We start from the raw sequence: 19101 nt of genomic DNA on the forward strand, positions 1-19101 counted from the left end.
GCGGCTGGAGGAATCTTGCCATCAGGAGGGAGAGCCTGCCTGATAATGAATCCAGCATAAAGGAAAGCAGTGCTCAGAGATGGGGAAAGAAGGACTTAATCCTGATGAAATCACTTAAGTTCCTTGATCCAGCCGTTCCTGAAGATCTACCCCTGGACTATTCAGGAACATAACCAAGTCTTTTTCTTCCTTTTTTTCTTAAGTTACTTTGAGTTGGGTTTCTATCATTTGCAACAAAAAGAGTATTAATGAGTATCCATCTGTCCATCCATCCATCCATCCATCCAACCATCCACAAGTCCTAGCTGTGTGGGCTTAGACACATCACTTTCTCCAAGACTCAGTTTCTGCACCTGTAAAACAGAGTTTCATCACTTACCTTATGGGTGGTTTCAAGGATGAATGGGCAACCCACGTGCCAAAGGCCAAGGAGGGGCTCAGTAAATTTCCCTTCCATTTCATCTTTTCTGTCTGTATCCTGCCCCATCCCCGTGCAGGTGAGCCTGGAAGGCCAAGGCAGGAGACACACCCCACCAGGCCTGGTTTCTCTCAAGCAGCAGAATCTGATTGGTACAGCCTTTATTGCATCTCCATCATTTTCCAGAAGAATGGTGTCCTTCAAGGGCCACAAGGGACGGGGGTAGTAAAAATAACATAAACAAACTGAACAGAAAGGCAGGAGGGCAGCAAGTGGGGCTGAGATCGGGTGTTTGGGGCAGAGAAGGACAAGAGCTGGGCAGTCAGAGCCTCTTAGCTTTCAGCCACCAGAGCAAAGAAGTCTGCAAAAGAAAATGACAGAGGTGAGTCAGAGGTGGTCCGTGCAGCAGAGACCGGCCAGGACCTGACTGCGGCCCCCTCACCCCCCATTGGTGTTTTCTCTTGATTGTTGAATCTGCTGCAGAAGGGAAAGCTGAAGTGATGGAGCAAGTGAGCGTGGGGATGAATGAATGAATGAGTGAATGAATGAAGTGAGATGCGAAATGATGAGCCTACCATATCTTTCGCTTCATGATGTCATGTCACCCATAAATTGTTAGTAATAATAACTATAATGATAGTGGTGATGATAGTTTTCTGAATGTTAATCATGTCAGTCCCTTTTCTAAGTGCTTTATGTACAATATCTTATTTGACCCTGGCAATAATCCCATATTGTGCATTTTATCATTATTCCCCTTCCACAAATGAGGAAACTGAGGCTCAGAGTCCAGCAATGTCTATGACGTCACACAGCTAGTAAGAAGCAGAGCCAGGCTTCAGACCCAGGTGTGTCTGACTTCGGACCCTGAGCTCTTTCATAGCCACTTGTCTTAGCCCATGAGGGTCACCAGCAGGATCTAAGAAGATATAGAGTCCCCTTGCCCTGAACTTTCTGATTTAGAAGGTCCGGGGAAAGCGATCTGGTGAGGAGCCAGGAACCACTGTGTGCTCCTCCTCATCTGGGGGACGGAGCCAGACCCTGGAGCCCGTGACCTCAGCTCAGAGGGGTGAGCGCGTCCAGGTGCTCAGAACGAGCTGGGCTCTGAATCCTTATTAATCTTCACAAACACTCAGGGATCTGGGAGTTATTATCCCCATTTTACAGAGGGGAAAACTGAGGCCCAGGGAGGAGAAGTGACTTTTCAGAGTGTCCAGGTTGTAGGTGGCTGAGGATTCAAGCTCTGGGGTCCGGGCCCCTCCGTGTGGCCTTGCCTGCAAGCCACAGTGGCCCCCCCCATCTCCCCAGCAGTGTCTAGCTGCTCTGCTTAGCCTTAATATTAATTAAGGAGGTCAGAGACTGGTGTCAGCACCAGGGGTTGATCAGATGTCCCTCTGTTGAATCCAGCTCCACAAAAATGAACAAAGGGATGTCCCAACCAGGTGAGGGGAGACACAGGGGAGCCGGAGATGGTCCCTGCACCCCAGGAGCTTCTGGAAGAAGATGATATCAGGAAATGCTCTGTACTGCTGGCCTTTTCTCTGAATCTCAATCATGCCGAGGGCATTCGCACCGCAGGATATTTGCACCTGCTGTTCTCACTGCCTGGTACACTTTCCAGGCTGCCTCACAGCCAGCTCCTTCTCACTTACCTGGTCTCAGCTTAAACGTCACCCCTCAAGGGGCCTTCTCTGACCACTCTCAGGGCACAAGCAGTGACCCACCCCTACTGCGATCCTCTTTGCTCTCACCGTTATTTATTATATTCCCAGCACTCACCACTCTCGAAATACTTCTGAGTATATTCTTGCTTATTCACTTGCTGTCTGCCTCCCCCATTGGACCATAAGGCTGCAGCCCCCACTAGCTTTGTTCCCTCCATCCCACCTCCTGGCTCCACAGCTGACACCGAGGGGACCACATGTGTTTGTGAAAAGACGTGAGAGGCACAGAGACTTCACAATCACAGGAGAAGAGGTGCCTTCTATTTAAGGGATCAGCAAAACCTTCAGAGGAAAGGTGGCTTCTGATACAGGCCTGTAAGAAGATGCAGAATTCCCACAGGAGAAAGCAGATGGAGGGGTCAAGGCTCAGAGGGCAGGATGCAATGGGGTGTATTTAGGAAAGACCCAATAGCTGTGCTGGGCTGGCCTCTTGTGTGATAGGACGAGCTCAGCTAAAGAGGCCTGGGCCCCCGAATCTGGCTCTTCCCCTGACGGGCTGTGTGACCTCAGACAAGGCGCCTAGCCTCTCTGAGCCTCACTAGCATTGTCTGTAAAAGGAAGGAAAGTCGGCTTTGCTTCTTGATCCAGAGACAGTCAGAAGAGAAGTGCTGGTGCACAGCAGGCCTCAGCCCGCCTTGGGAACCCCGCTGCACCCCCTTCCATGTCCTCTCAACTGCGGGGCCCTCGTGTGCTGGTTAGAAGGGGTGCTGCTCACTAGCCAGCTCTTCTGAGACCTTTATTTGGAAGATTTATTTTAGGAGAGTCTTCTCTGTTGTTTTTCTCTCCAGGGGACAAGAGAGGACAGAAGGAGATTGCCACCCTCTCCAATATGTGTCTCTGAGATGCCAGGTCCCCAGCCTGCCAAACACTGGGGGGCGTCAGGTAAGTCACCATCACCTCTGGAAACGCAGTGTTGTGATGTGGGGACAGCGCAGGTGGGGATCAAGAGCTAGGCTTCGAGGCCCAGCCTGGCCCTGTTTGCTGGGAAAGGTCCCCCTCTGGGCATCTGCCTGTGCAGTGAAGGAAGGGGGCGGTAACAATTCCTAGTGAGAGACAAACGAAAAACTGAATGTGAAGTGGCTTCAGAAAGGCCACAAGAGGTATCTGGGGCTCCCCTGAGGTACGTCCCACCCTCCCCAGGCTTAGTATGAAGCACATATTGTAAGAACCTCCCAGTGTAATTTCTTCAATGCACATGGTTATGTAAAACGTTAGCATTAGGAGATGCCGGGCTAGGGGGATATGGAACTCGCTGTACTATTGTTAGACCTCGTCAATAGAGCTAGAAGTATTTAAAAATTACAAAGTGAAAAAACAAAAACCACCCAAACCGACACGTGCTATCATCATGGAAATGACCTGCCACTGACCCCCGCCAGGTGGAGGGCTCCTCACCTTTCTGGGGTTTGACCCGGGAAATGGACACCACTCTCTCCTGTCCCCAAGTAGTCCCTGAGGCCAGGAAAGGCAGGTGGCCTGGATGTAGGGGCCTGGGTATCGACTCAAGGTGGGAGAGGGGAAGGGTTCTCCTGCTGGCCCTGAAAACCCTCAGAATCACTGGCTGAACGATCACAGTGACAGGAATGCAACCCGAACACGAAACATTAAGAATGCCTCTCACGGGCCAGGTGTCAAAGCATCCACTTTCTCAGCCACGAGCTCCTCTGATCCTACAGCACCTCGCTAAGCCAGGTGGTTCTTCTGAGATGTCTTTCATCGTTAGTACTTTGATTAGTATTGCCGATTTTTACAGAATTAAAAAATTCTTATTTTTAAGAATCACTTCCTCCATGGGAGAGACGCTTTTGTCTGCGTTTTACAGATCGGGAAACTGAGGCCCAAAAAGCAAGTAGCGTGACCAAGATCACACAGCGACGTGATTCAAACTTCCCTCTTTACCCTGGAGGTTTCCGACCTACTTTGACCTAGGTCTAGAATGACACAGGAGCCAGCTCAAATATCACCACCCCCATGACTGTCATATTAGCCGTTTTTTATTACTTCATGGCACTTAGCACTCTCTGAGAATGATCTTATTTATGTACGTACTTACTTTTTGTCAGTTTCCCCCTACCAGAACATAAACTCCAGGAGGGCAGGGGGCGCTGTCCATCTTGTTCACCGCTCTCCTAGCAATAGAACACACCTGGTCCCCAGCAGGTGCCCATAAACAAACGTCAAATGGGTGGACAGATGGATGGACAGACGGACGAATGGATGGCATGGCCCATGAGTCCTCCTCAGGGTTCAAAAAGTACTGACTTACTGCCTATAATTCAGCCCCGGGAGGTGAGTGGGACGATTCCCATTCTATAGATGGGGAAGTGGAGGCCTGGAGAGGTCAAGTGGCAGGGTCACGTGGAAAAGAAGGGGCAGGGGCAGGAGTTGGCCTGAGGTCCCATGAACACCCCCTACATCAAGGTGGAGAGGCCGTTCCTGATGGCGCTAGCATCCCAGATCGGCTGGAAGCATGAACTCTCTCCAGCTTTAACCTGCCATTTGATCTGGAAAACTGGCCAGAGCCAGTAAAGCCTGTCCTTGGGCACTGAGTTGTTCTGTCCTGGGATAAAGGAGACATGAGTCCGTCCACCAACACCAGCTCATGGAGTGATTGGCAAGAGGGGAAGTTGGTCCTTACCGTTTCCTGACTTGCATCTACCTGCCCCCTCCCCCCAATCCTCACCCTAGAAGTTACGGGTTCTGGGCTGCCCCTCAGCAAAGAGCCTGACCATCACCTTCACACCAGATGGCATTTGGGGCAGTCAGCATGAAGGGGACCAAGGGACCCCAACCAAGGGACTCTCCAGCGGTGGAAGGTCAGACGTTTTGGAGCCTGACTATGGGAGAGGTTTTGGACCTGTGGGGTTTTCAAAAGCCTCTAAAAACAGACCCTTGGGATCCACCATGAAGCAGCTGGGTGTCACAGTGGCACATGCCCTGGCTTTTTGAAGAGAACACAGGATTCTAATTTTGTCCACCCAGAACCTGGAGCAGGGCACTCTGGAGACAAATGGAAGGCAGGAGTCACCTCTTTTGTACATTTTGTACACCTCTTGGCGCAGAGCTCAGGAACCAGCCAATTAACTAATGCCCTCCTATCAAAAAAAAGTCTCCTCTAAAACATCTAGGTCTCTCCTGAGAGAAAAACAAATGAGCAAACATACAAAGACCCTGTAAAGTCTAGGTCAAGTGATTTAGCGGTAGGACGCCGGGATGGAGGATGGGCAGCAGAGGATGGGGCTCTGGTCATGGTCCTGCTTTTCACTCGTGTCCTCGGACAAGACACCTCACACTTCCAGGTCTCTGTTTTCTTATCTGTGCAGCCTCGGGTCTAGAAGATGCCTTTCTAGCTCTCCTCCGGAGTTTGGAGCAAGGGAGCTGGGAGTCAACCCTCAACTCCCATTTCTTGCTTCTGTGACCTGGGACTAGATACTTCACCTCACTGAGCCTGTTTCCTCATCTGTAAAGTGGACCTCCTTGGGTTGTTCAGAGGAACCAGCACTAAATCCCTTGTCGCCGGCCTGATCCATAGCCAGCATGCAGCATTTGGTAGCTGTTATTATCAAGATGCTTCTTTGGCTCCAGCCACTTTATTTATTTATTTTTAACATCTTTACTGACGTTTAATTGCTTTACAATGGTGTGTTAGTTTCTGCTTTATAACAAAGTGAATCAGCTATACATACACATATATCCCCATATCTCCTCCCTCTTGTGTCTCCCTCCCACACTCCCTATCCCACCCCTCTAGGTGGTCACAAAGCACCGAGCTGATTTCCCTTTGCTATGTGGCTGCTTCCCACTAGCTATCTATTTTACATTTGGTAGTGTATATATGTCCAGACCCTCTCACACTTTGTCACAGCTTACCTTTCCCCCTCCCCATGTCCTCAAGCCCATTCTCTACATCTGTGCCTTTATTCCTGTCCTGCCCCTAGGTTCTTTGGAAATTTTTTTTTTTTTTTTTTTTAGATTCCATATATATGTGTTAGCATATGGTATTTGTTTTTCTCTTTCTGACTTCCTTCACTCTGTATGACAGACTCTAGGTCCATCCACCTCACTACAAATAACTCAATTTTGTTTCTTTTTATGGCTGAGTAATATTCCACTGTATATATGTGCCACATCTTCTTTATCCATTCATCTGGTGATGGACACTTAGGTTGCTTCCATGTCCTGGCTATTGTAAATAGTGCTGCAATGAACATTGTGGTACATGACTCTTTTTGAATTATGGTTTCCTCAGGGTATATGCCCAGTAGTGGGATTGCTGCTCCAGCCACTTTAAAACCAAGTCCATGAAATGCCTGGCTGCCGCCCGGCACAGGGGGAGGATGCCACCAATGGCACTGTAACCTTTATTTCTTGGCCTGGTTGTTGCCATCCCCCACCATTTCCTGTCCTGCCTGGCACCTGCCGACAACGTTCCAGTAATCCTCGAGTTGGATCTGAATCTTGTTCCATCACTTTCTGGCTGGGTGGCCTTAGGTCACCACCTGACCTCTCTGAGCTTCAATTTTCTCATGTGTAAAATGGGTATGATAACGTCAACGTGCACAGCTATTGGGAAGACCAGATGAGAAAATACAGAAAGATGCCTGGCACGTAGGAGATGGCTTATAAATGTTAGTTCCTTGGATCTCCTCAGCACAACTGGCACAGGCTGGGGCTTTGAAATAATAACAACAATAGCCACAAAAATCCCAAAACTAAGACAGGAAGATGTAAACAGACAGAGGACACGGGGCACCCAAAGAGCAAGTTTCTGACACTGTCTATCCCATCCGAGTTAGGATTCTATCCCTAACACGCCTGTCCACGGACACTCAGTCTGTGCCCCTCAGTTTCTGCGTCTGTAAAATGGGGACAATGAGAGTATCTCCTTATACGGCAACAGTGAGGACTACATGAGGTACAGTGGTGCCTGGCACACAGAGGGAGCATAGTTAAATCAAGTCTTACTGTTGAGGTGTGAGAGAGAGTGTTCCTGGGTAGAGGGGGGCTGGATCCAGAGTCCTTCCTCCTATAAAAATGCAGGTACATCTCTACCTTTGCCAAGGAAGCCTCACCTGAGGCCCCTGGGGCCAGCTCGCTGGTATCTTCATCATCCAATCAGGAAGAGACAAGGGGTGGGGGTGGGGATGGGGTGCAGCAGGAAAGGGGCAGAGGATGGGCGGACTCATTCCTCTCCTGTCCCTTAAGAAACTGAAATTAGCCTAATGAGGTTTGTCCCCGTTCCCGGCGCTGTGGGGATTGGACAAAATTAGAAGCTACTGACAGGTGAGAGCATCGCCCGCTGACAGCCCGAGGTGAAAATGAGATGAACTTTGAGTCAGCGCCTGGAAGACTCTCTCCTCCCCTCTGTCGTGATGACCAAGATGAAGGCACCGGCCTCCGGTTTATCACCTCACTTCTAAATAGCTCCCAGGCTGGGTTTCTTATAAACTGGTATTGCAAACAGGGATTGCTTTCCCACCCCAGAGAACGGGGAGGCTAGGTCATTTGGGGTCTAGCTGGATGGCCGCAAAGAGCTGGTAAACAGTCCTGGGGGCACACTCTGTGCCAGGCACCGCCCTGCAAGCTGTCCCATTTCATCCTCGCCAGCTCTCTTATCCCCATTTTACTTACAGGGAAACTGAGGCCGAGAGTCACTCAGCCAGGAAGATTGTAACTCAGGCCTGGCTTGTGGCAGGATGTGTCTCTTTCTCAGAGCTTGGAGTTGAACAGCCCTGGGTTCTTGAATCAAGCTGTAACCTCCAGAGGCAGGAGAGGGATAAATGGAGAAGGAAAGTCTTTCTGCCCTCACTACTGCTCCTTTTCTCAGGAGGGCAGTTATATAAGGAGTGCTGCTTTCCCTCCTTTGGCTAAATCTTATCTAGTGCAGCATAAGGTCGGAAGTTAGGGAGAGTCCACACGGGAATAAAAACGAGCATCTTGCTAAGCACAGAAACCATTTATAACTCGATTGTCCCAGCTCAGCCTGGTGGAGAGAGTGGCAGACTCAGGAGACCTAGGTTCCATTCGGCCAAGGGCTTGCTGTGTGACTTTGGCACTTCACGTCTGCTGGGCCTCACTTTCCACGTCTCTCACTGGGGACCACAGACTCTGTCCCCCAGACCATACTGGGCTGGGATGAGGATGTAATGAAATAGGACAAAACACTGCATGATTTGGGGCTCTGCCATCAGGGCTGCGGGCTGGCCCCGATGTGCATATCCTGCCTTGCTTGGAAATCAAACCCCATAGGGGCTGGAGGGCTGGAATTACAGGGAGGCAGGCATGACTCTCCTTTTGTCCCTCTCAGTTTCTTCCCATCTTAGACTCCATTTCATTTCCTTTGAGAGTGGGTATTCCACTATTTCCAAAGGGTTTTGAGGTACCTTACAAGAGAAAGCACACAAAACAAGAGGAAAGGAACCATTTCCAGAACACTCACAATTCTTGCAACAACCTTTGAAGGTGGTTATTTTTAACCCTGCTTTGGGATGAGGACATGGATGTCCAGAGAGAGGAGAAGCCTTGGCCATTCACACTGCCGGTAGCGGCACTCTACAGGTTGTATTTTCTGCCTGACTTCAGGAGTTTCAGCCCGAGGGCTTACTCCCTCCCTCCTGCCTCCCATGTTAAATATGCTACTTAAGGAGAAAAGAGAACAGATTTTTGCCAGAAGGAAGCGGAAAAAGCAAATGCCTTCAGGCACGCGGAAACAACTGCAAGGGTCAGGCAATCATTATGACTAAATTTTTCAGCCACGGAAACAAAAGCAAACCACAGGCTCTTGAGTTGGAACAGGCTTGAAGCACAGGAAACGGGATCTGCCACTGGGATCAGGTTTCAGGGAAACTAACTAGGATTGCGTGGGTGCATGTGTATATGCGGGGTATACAGTTCCTGTCGACAGCATGGCGGGGCAGAGAATGTCGAGGTTTGAAGCAGCGCTCCAATGCTGAATAGCTGTGTGATCCTGGGCAAGTCACCCCACTTCCCTGAGCCTCAGTTTCCTTGTCTGTACAGTGAGGGCATGTCTTGTGATGCTCTTGTGAGGACGGAAGGAAGTGCCACACGGATGGTACCTGCTATTCCCAGCAGCCTACACGGTCCATGCGGGCAGGTATTGGGTATGGAGAACCCAGGCTGGGGACACATGCAGGGTGGCAGAGGGTCCTGCCTGGACCTCTGAGTCTCAATTTTGGCTCTGCTACTGAGTGACCCTGGGCATGTTTCTTGACCGCTCAGTGCCTCAGTTTCCTCAGCTACAAACCGGAAGAGGGATGGCATCTATTTTCTAGGATGATTATAAGGCAGTGGTTCTCAAAGTGTCGTCCCCGGACCATGAGCACCACATGGGAACTTTGTAGAAATGCAAATGCTTGGGCCCCACCCCGGACTTAAGGAATCAGAAACTCTGGGGATGGGGCCCAGCCAGCCATCTGTATCGTGAAAAGCCGTCCGTGATTCTGATGCCAGGTGCTGTTGGAGACCCGCCGTGGGGAAGGACAGGTACTTGAGAGAGAACCTGCCACTTACTAGTCTCGCCTGTTACTGATCCCTGGGTTTGGGGGCACCTTCCAACTTTGATCACCTTCTCCCTCCTTTTCTGCTTTAAACCCCCCCTTTACCAGCTCTACACCAGGCTTTCAAGGGTGGCCATTGAGAATCAATCTACCACATCTATAAAAGTCTTTGAGCTTCCTGGAAGTAGTTGCCCAGAAGTGGGAAAGCAAAGGGGTATTATTAGAACTTTGTCTTTCTACCCACTCCCAACAACCTGTGATCCTAAAGGACCTGGTAAATATCACTCACCTTCAGAAGGGCAAGCAGCTAGAGACGGAGGCAGTATCCCTGGTTCTAGAATCTCCTAGCACCTGCAAGCCCCAGCCCAAGTGGGTCTCCACCCTCAGCCTGTGGACCTCTCCCTATACACCATACTTCCTCATCATTGCACCCCCAGAACTGGACACATTCATTCATCAAACTTTTCTTGTGCCCCTCCTATGTGCCAGGCCCTATTCTAGGTGCTGGGGTCAGAGCTGAACAAAACAAAGTTCCTGCCCTTGTGGACATGACATCCAACCCAGTGGGAGAGAGAGAAGCAAGCAATAAGTCAATAAATAAAATCGTCTACAGTAGATGCTCTTTGACTTTGAATGAATGGATGAATGAATGAAGCAGGCAGCACAGGGCATGTGCTTTGGATCTGGACAGACCTGAACTCAGAGCTTGACCTTGTTTCTTCCTAGGCAAACTCTTAGCCTCTCTGAGACTCAGTGTCCTCATCTGTAAAATGGGGATAGTAATAGTATCCTCAAAGAAGCTGGGAAGATTAAATGAGTAAAACGCTAAGCACAGTGCCTGGCACACAGAGGGCTCCATGAAGTTAGATGTCATTGCTATCGTTATTCAAGGTCACAGAGCTGAGCCTAGGTGCCAACCTGGTCCTCTGTCTAGAGGTGTATGCACTGGGGCACCTGGAGAGTCCCAGGGCTGGAAGGGACCCCGGTGATCAGCCAGCGATCTGACCCCTGATTTTAAAGAGCAGGCAGCTGAAGGTCAGAGAAGTTCTGTGACTTGTCCCAAGTCCTACCGGGAGTTGAAGGCATCCTCCGGCTGATGGACAGGCCTCAGCCTCTTTGGCCTTTAGCGGGAGTGGGCAGCAAAGCAGAGAGTCTAAAATAGAAAGTTCTGGGCCCACGAAGGGCTCTTCTTCCCATCCCGCTGTTTATTAGACACCATCACACCCATCCTTCCTGTCGCCCTCCGGATAAAGTAATGTGTTTGGGGGCGGAAGCAGGGAGGGGGCGTGTCTGCATCTTCCCACCTCAAAAGCAAGAGGTGTGGGCCCCCCTGCCTCGGGTGATCTGTTCTCATTGCCCATTTCATCTCTTGCCCCCCTGTTTTGTTCTGCCCTGATTTCCAGACTTTCACCAGGTTGGCCTGAGCCTGGACTGTGCTGGCAGGCAGACCTGGGTTTGAATCCATGTCACCTTGGGCACCGGAGCTGCTCTTTCTGCATCTGCATCTATGTCCTTTGTCATCCTAAGGTCAAATGCGGTGACACATATGCAGAGTCCAGCATCGGGCCGGGCGCACGTTCCTCACCCTGCTAATAATTCTCTCTCCCCTCCCACCCTCAGCAAACCAATCTTCTTGCCCCTTTCTAAACATGCCCTAAACTTCCCAGCCTTAGTGCCTTTGTTGATTGATACCAAGGCCTCGCCTGGACCTCCCTTCACTTGCCCTCCTGGCCTGTGGCAGCCTTGCCCGTGGTCTCCAGATCCGCACAAGTGCCCACTGTCTCCCTCTCTGAAGAGCTCGTCTGCACCTCCTGGCCTCTGCCTGGTATTACTGTGTGTTTGTGTATAAATCATAGAGCTGTAAACATCGTGCAGGTAGAACAGAAATAGTGTGGCAGCCGCTGTTTACTGAGCACTTACTGTGCGCTGGGCACTGCACTTAACACTGCCATACATCGTGTCACGGAATCCTCACAAAATCCCAGTGAGCTCAGGGGCACCCGGCCAAGAAGTGGTGCCTCTGAGGGTTGGGTCTAATTCCACTTTGCTTCCCCCACTGCCCAGCACAGGGTTGCTACTCAGTAAATATCTTTTGGGTCTGATGGAAGAGTTGAGTTAGTGCTTTAAGATGTGAGTTGGGCAGTTAGGGAGGCAGGGAGGCAGGCCAGGATCTGGCCTGGTTTTCCTTCACCGTGTAGGTTGCTTCTGAGCTGTAGCCTATTGGCTGCAAATAAAAATGGGAGGGAGGTCCAAAGGCCTGAGTTGGGGTCACGGGGGGAACCAAGCTCGGGGTGGAACTGTCCGATAAGTGACTTAGTGAGGATGGGGGTGTGGGAGAGACACACCTCTCGCTGGAATCACCTAGACCAGCCACCCATTTCCCTCCAGCGCCCTCTGCTTCACCTTCTTTAAAACCACCTCCCTCTTTCCCAGCCACAAGAAGGGCAGCTGGCATCAGGAGGTCAGGCGGCTCATTGCATCTAACCTTTCTAGAGTTTCTCCATTCTCATTTCTGGCATAAAAATTTAATAAACTATGCCCACGTTCAGACTCCTTGTACATTTCCCACGGCAATTTTGTGTCGGCAGCCGCTTAATTTTCACAACGAGCCCAAGCAGGTCTTAGGATAAAACTGTGCACCCCGTTTGTCAGACACTGGAACCTAGGTATGGAGAGGTGATGGTCAAGGTCACAGCTGGTGAAGAGCAGAGAGCAAGTAGGGCATAGGGGGCTGGACTTCACACTCAAGCTACAGATATTTATTAAGTGCCTGCTTTGGGTTGGGTATGGGCTAGACTGGGGATACAAGGATGAATACAACCTAGCCCTTGTTAAAAACGTAGTTAACAAACATGTATACAGCAATTCTTCTGTGCCACTGTTCTACACACGTCACACATTAACAAATGTAATCCTCTGACAATCTTATAAGAACAATCGTTATCCTCAGTTCAGAGACAAGAAAACTGAGGCCCAGAGTAGTTACTTGGATCACCCCAAATCACACAGCTAGCAAGTGGCTGGGCTGGGATTTGAACCCAGACAGCACGGGCCCAGAGGCTGAGCACCTACACATAGTCTTCTCTTAAATTGGCAGAAAGGACCATCACGAGGACCAGCACTGATATGGCATAGAATATTGGACAGAGATATTCAGAACTGGTTCTAAATCCCCGCTCCCCCACGTATGTGCTAGATCTTTGAACAGGCCAAGCACCTTCAACCTCACTTTGCCCATCTGCAAAATGGATATGATTCCCAAGGATGTTGTGCTGCTAAGAAAGATAATGATGCTGGGATGTGAATGCTGGTTAGATCTGAATGGAGAAGGATGTGGGATGGTGGACCGCCAGCCCCTCGTCTGTTCTGAAAGCAAAGCTTGAAAAGCAAGGTCAGGCCAGATGTTCCTTTTCCTAATTCCCAGCTCATCCCTGGCTGGCTGTTTTTTCCTGGCTCTCGTGCAATTCTGAAATGGTATATTTGCGTGAAGCCAAAATAGGTTTTGAGGCGAAGTTACAGGACACCCAGGACAAGATGCTGAGGAGGATAGGAGATAATGAATTTCCATTCCTGGAATCTGAGAATGTGAGAGTCAGTAGGGTCCTGGGGGATCAGTTGGCCTCATTTCCTTGGGTTACAGATGGGAGACTGAGGCCCAGAGCAGGAGAGAGACTGCCCAAAGTCACATAGCCAGTTTGGGCAAAGCTGGGACCAGAACTCAGGCAAAAGTACAGACAAAGTTCAGGAAAAATCCCAAATTCTCCTGGATTCCTTACACAGCAGGGAGAAAAAAAAGAATCTATTCCTTTTGGGTTATTCAAATCTAGAAAAAAATATACCAGTTTTTTCTTTGCCTGGCTTACATGAGAGAGCTCTCAGACCTAATGGATTGGCTTTTTTCTTCTAATCTTGGGGAGTGGGGGACCCCCCCCTCCTTCTCCCCTTCCCATGGTGGAGGGACATAGCTCTGAGCCTTTAGCATCCAAACATCCTGAGATCCACCACGTGCCCAGGTCATGGCTACTCACCATCGACCCCAATCTTTTCATTCCCCTCCTTGTCTCCAGCAGCCAGCAGTGTCTTGATTTCTTTAGCAGATAGGTCTCTGGCATCTGGGGAGAAGGCTTTCAGAATGGTTCTGGAGGAGGAAAGGGAGAAAGTGGGGAGGGAGTCAGGCCAGGGTCGCCTTGCAGGAGCACCGTGTGGATGGTGGGCTGGCGTCTGCACCGGGGAAGCAGGCGGCTGGGACAGGGGGCGAGCAGCGAGCATGCGTGCAGTTGTGCTGGGCCAGGTAGCCCCACCATGGCGATGCTTCGCGGGTAGGTGTGCAGGGAAGGACAGGCTGTCCTCTGCGAAGGGTTGCCCTCACTTCAGCCAGGGCACCTACATTTGTTTATTTATTCAGCCAACACAATAAACACAGAAGTGTCTTCTCTGTGCCACGGTCATGCTGGAAACGGGGGGCACAGAGGTGGTCTTAGGAAGCCACCTGAAAAAACAGGGAGGAGGCCACGTACTCTGGGAGAGACCACACAGTGTGATGGAGGCAATGATGGGGAGGTGGAGAGCAGTGCTTGAAGGATGCATCCATTCACCTGGGGGTAAGGGGAAGAGTCAGGGGAGGCTTCCTGGAGAAGGTGATGTCTGGAGGATAGGTAGAAGGCAGCATCTGTGTGTGCGCGTGCGTGTGTGTGCACATTGGGCATGGGAGGGTGGAGGAGAAGGTTCTAGACAAAGGTTACCCTTGTGGGATGGTTTAGGGGAGACACAGGATGGATGGGGAAGTCCCTACTGGAAAAGCCCCTCTCCGCACCCTCTCCCTTCTCTTTCTGACAAAATTCGAGGCAGTCTTGGCCAGAGTGTTACAGAAAGCACAGCAGGGTTGGCAGATATGGGCCGGGTGGCCAAGAGGGTGATGGTGGGAGGTTTTTTTGCTGATGTCATCTTGCATTTTCCTAGTCATAACCTTCTCTGTCTTGCTCCTAGGACTCCTGAACCCCCAAAGCTGGTTCTGCATCCCTGACTTGCCCAGAAACTGTTCTAGCTGCTGGTACAGAAGGGTAAGGGTCTGCAGGATGGTAGAAGTTGCCTTTTAGAGGAATGAAAATCAATGAAATACTCAAGGGAGCGCTCTCTGTCTTGCCTATGGTGCTAGGCAACGAGAAAAGCCGCCTCTTGGTTGGTATTCAATTATTAAGTAGCATCATTGCATTAGCAATATTAAGTGGCTATCATTTAATCTCATTAGTTGCACTTTGTGCTGAGGATTTTATTTTCCGGAAGCAACAGCGATCAGGCACGGATGGTTGTTTTCTGTGAAGGGTGCAGAGAGGCGGGCAGATGAACAGGAACTCCGAAGCAAGAGCCCCAGCCCCCAGCCCCTCCAGGCCTCAGTTTACCCCAGCTCCTTCTCATCGATGAAGCCATTCTTGTCTTTATCCAGGATGTGGAATACCTTCTTCACATCATCCGGGCTCTTTTTCTTCAGTCCGACCATTTGGAAGAACTTTTTGTAGTCGAAGGAGTCGACAGCTGTTGGGGGGTGGAGAGAGGGGGTGAAAATGAGGGCAGACAAGGGGCCTGGGGAAGGGTGGGAGAATGTGGGTGTCACAGTATTTTGATCGCCTCCGCAGGGCCAGTCCTGTGGGATGGAGGAGACACACCTCCGCGGGAGGGCTGAGGGAGCCCAGGCCAGGCGAGGGGGCTTGGCCCAAGGTTGCACAGTGGCGGAGGTGGCCTTCCACCCAGATCACCCTGGCTCTCCAACCGGACCCCACCCTCCACTGTACCCTTCACTAATGGTGGGGGTAGCATTTGAAGGCAGAGGGGCTTCCTGGTTTCCATGAAGCCTTTTGGGTGGCGGCTGAGTCGGGGTGGGCAGGGGAATTGGAGGCGCTGTGAACATGATGTGTTTATGCTGCAGGGGAGAAGGGAGGGTCGACCTTTTTCTTGGTCATAGATTGTGTCGCCAGAAAATCAACACAGAGAGGACAAGTTTCTCTCAAGGTCACACAGTAGGAGGAGGAAGGGGAGGACCCAGAAGTCCCGGCTTTGCTGCAGAAATCCATTCTGGTGGGAATGGGGGCGGGTGTTGGAAGGCTCCCCAAGAATTCCCAGTTGGGTTTCTTCTCAGAGGGAGCAAGATGGATCAAGGAGAAGTGGGTGGGTTATCGCAGTGCCCTGGGAGGGTGGCTTCCCAGAGTTTCTTCATGCCCAGGGGAGGGGTTGCCAAGAGAAAGGAAATGGGAACCCTCCTCCAATTTTCTATGTCCCGAGCTCCTTTTTAAGGACACCTGAGAAAGGAAACTTTAGACCAAGTAACTTATGTGTGTGTGTGGGACGGGGGTGGCGGGGTAGGGGCGATCACACGAAGACTCACTGTTCCCTCCCTGGGCTGGAGGGGAGGAAAGCTGCTCTGTCCACCTCAGACACTAGACGGGGGAGGGGTGGAGAGGGCAGGGACAAGATCCGGAGGTGACCCCCCTGCTAATTCCTCTGCTGTCCTGCCAGGTGACCTTGGGCAAGTTTCTAGCCCTCTCCCTGCCTCAGTTTCCCCATCTGGGTGACAGGGGGGAGAAGTAAGGTAAGCAGCTAAGCGCTCAAGTCCAGGGCAGCTCGGAGACATGAGACTGCCGGCTCCCCTCCCTCGGTGCCTGAGGAGGCTGGAAGTTGCAAGCGCGGAGAATGCTCCTCGCAGGGCTGAGCAGAGCGGAGCGCCAGCTACGGGAAGGTCACCTCGCTCCCTCGCAGATCCGTTGCGGAGGGCGCTGAGCTCTGAGCCCCGGAGAAGGGGCTTGGACATTCAGGGAGCCAAGAAAGAGGCCTGTCTGGAAAGGGGTCTCGTGGAGCGAAGCATGAGCCTATAGCCCCCTCCAAGTGCCTTGCAAAGGAAGCCCCGAGCGCCCACAAGGACCCAGAGGTGCAGCTTTCCACCCCTGTCTTCGCCCTTGGTCCGGGACCCGGGTCCTCGCAGCGTGGCCATCCGGCCTTTGGCGCCCGAGAGTTTCGGTTGTCCGGCCGGGCGCACGGCCTCCCCGCCCTCTCCCTGTGCCAAGTCCGGCCCCGGGCAGAGTTTGGGAAATGCTGTGGACCCCCCTCCACGCTCCACCAGCGCCCCGCGGGATGCGTGGGCAGAGAAGCGCTGGGGAAGACTGGCCGGCCGCGGGACCCACGGGGTGCAGGGGCCAGGGTGGTGGATGAGGGGAGAGGGACGCGGAGGGGAGCGCGCTGCTCACCGGTAAAGGCCCCCACTGCCTTCGTGATGTCCTCAGCGTTGAGAAAGTCTGTCATCGACATCCTGCAACTGTTTGAGCTGGCAGAGCAACTGCGAAAAGATTAAAAAGTGCTTTTCTCATCGTTTCTGCTCATATGACCTGCGCTGCAGTGCCGCGCGCCGGGCGCACGCCCGCCGGCCTGGCGCAGAGCCAGGGGGCGCGGGGCTCCGCGCGCGGCCAGAGCAGCTCAGTCCAGCCGCGCCGCCGAGCTGCGCGGGCCGGGCCGGCGGGCTGGCGAGCCGTCGCTCTGCCGCTGCCGCCCCGCCCCGCCGGGGGGCCTTGGGATCCCAGGGGCTGCGGCCAGGGCGCCAGGGGAAGGGGCAACCTCTGGAATTTACCGGGCGCCCGCGTCCCCAGCCGGGTCTGGAGGGTTCTCCTGCCGTCAAGGGCACGCAGGAGGCGCCGGCCTGGTGCGGCGCAGGGTCTCGGATGAGCGCACCTCCGAGATGTCCCGCCGCTTCCGGGAGGATACCGGACTGGCAGGGGCCAGGCCTACACCCTCGTGGGCCCCTTGGCCCTGCTCCCATTCTCTCTCCACTCCTACCTCAGCCTCCGCTCTGTCTGTCCTGGATGCAAATTTATGCTGCAAAATCTGAGCGCTGAGGTCTGGATACCTGACCCACTGAGGGGGTGGCACGGGTAGGCCGGTGCTGCTGGGGCCCTCTGCGGGTGCCCCGTCCCACATCTGGCCAGGGGACCACACACGGAAACCGAATTTTTTTTTTTTCCGTAGTCTGACTTTTCAAAGAACCCTTCTCAGATCCTCACTAACTACTTGCTTTCCTGGTCTCCTGAGCTAAGGAGTATAGTGCAGGTCCAGACTCCTGCCCCCATAAACCACTGGGGGTGGGGGGGAGGGAGAGGCTACTTGGAGTCTCTGTACACCCTCCCCCCACTTGGAGACCAGAAGGCCTATGCTTGGGGAGAGGGTGGCACCCTCAGACTACACTTTCTAGACAAACGAAGCAGGTTTTATGGCCTGAACTTCATTTCTGGGAAATGTGACACTTCCTAATCTTTATGCAGCCAGAGACCAGTTGCATTCGTTCCCACAGTCTCCAAAGGATTCAGTCTGCAACCAGCTGTCTCGAAAGTGTGCAGAGCACTGGACAGGGAGTCAGGAGGCCTGGGTTCTAGATCTGGGGCTGCACTAAGTCCCCATGTGACCTTGGGTTGTGACCTTCCCCATCTCTGGGCCTCAGTCTCCCTCTGCTGTGTTGATGGTATGGGAGGTCCCTTGTGGTGGGATCTTGAGACTCCAACTTAAGGTGTGGGCAGGTGTGGGTGGGCTGAGATGGTGGTCCTTGATGGGGGCGCTGGGGAGAGCAGCCCAGCTGCCGTGTAGCTCAAGTTCCCTCGCACTCGCTGCTGTCAACACAGTCTCCCTCAGCTCGGCCCTGGACGGCTGCCCTTCCTGGAAACCTTAGGATGCTGCTGGCCCCAGCTGGCCCCCTCCCTGTGAGTCAGCTCCTTCAGGTGACAGCCCAGCAGCTGGCTTCCAAGGCGCCGAGGCTGCGGCTCCCAACCTGATCTCTTGCAGTGTGAGGCCTTCCCCGGACCCCTCAGCTGCCCCTGCTGCCCCTGCCCCCAGCTGGGCTGTTAACTTGGAGATGCTGGGCTTCTGTGCTATCATTTCAACCCCCAGGCTCAGCTCACTCCAGGGACCTAGTTGGAGCATCTGCTTCCCCAGCTGAAGGATCCTTATGCTAGTGGGGAAACTGAGGCCAGAGAGAGTCAGTGAATGGCCTAAAAACACACAGCAAGGCAGTGGCTCAGAGAGGCCCGGGTGTGCTAACTTCAAGTTCAGCGACCCCCTCCATGGAGCTCCTCCAGTGCTCAGGACCCAGCCTAGTCAAGTCCCACATGTCTGAGCCATGAGAGACCGGCTCCTGCAGAGTCCCCAAACGCTGACCGCTGTGGCAGAGGCTGGAACATCAATAGAGGCCCCATCCTTCTCCCTCCTTCCTCCATCTCTTCCTGCTGCAGAGGCTTCCTATCAACTTGACACCCTCTCTGGGCTGAAGTCCACCCAGCCAGAACATCAGAGGATGTCATTAGGTCAGCCCATCAGCCCTCCGTACCCCTTCCTCCTGCCTCCTCTGCCCAGGCAGGGGCCTCCTCACCTGAACCCACAGATGTCTGGCTCCACCCCTCTCGTTCTATAGGTG

At 52.6% G+C, this 19101-nt stretch overlaps 2 protein-coding genes across 3 annotated transcripts in view; one reads left to right on the forward strand and one right to left on the reverse strand.

The window, feature by feature from the left end:
• Nucleotides 1-19101, forward strand: part of NCF4 (neutrophil cytosolic factor 4) — a 106418-nt gene that overhangs the window by 15519 nt on the left and 71798 nt on the right. The window lies entirely within an intron of this gene.
• PVALB (parvalbumin) lies at nucleotides 563-17547 on the reverse strand. 2 transcript variants are annotated; one of them, XM_082350379.1, is made up of 5 exons: nucleotides 17478-17547; nucleotides 16895-16983; nucleotides 15059-15191; nucleotides 13688-13797; nucleotides 563-779 (listed from the first exon to the last, which is right to left on the reverse strand). In XM_082350379.1, exons 2-5 carry the CDS (start codon nucleotides 16953-16955, stop codon nucleotides 751-753), a joined length of 333 nt encoding a protein of 110 aa, XP_082206505.1. In that variant the 5' UTR covers nucleotides 16956-16983; nucleotides 17478-17547; the 3' UTR covers nucleotides 563-750. The 2 variants fall into 2 exon arrangements, with proteins under 2 accessions (XP_082206505.1, XP_082206506.1); XM_082350380.1 differs by lacking the exon at nucleotides 17478-17547 and adding an exon at nucleotides 17272-17360 and having other exon boundaries at nucleotides 16895-16971.

The sequence above is a fragment of the Balaenoptera borealis genome (genome assembly GCF_965194805.1).
Source record: "Balaenoptera borealis genome assembly, chromosome: 13".
Lineage (NCBI taxonomy): Eukaryota > Metazoa > Chordata > Mammalia > Artiodactyla > Balaenopteridae > Balaenoptera > Balaenoptera borealis.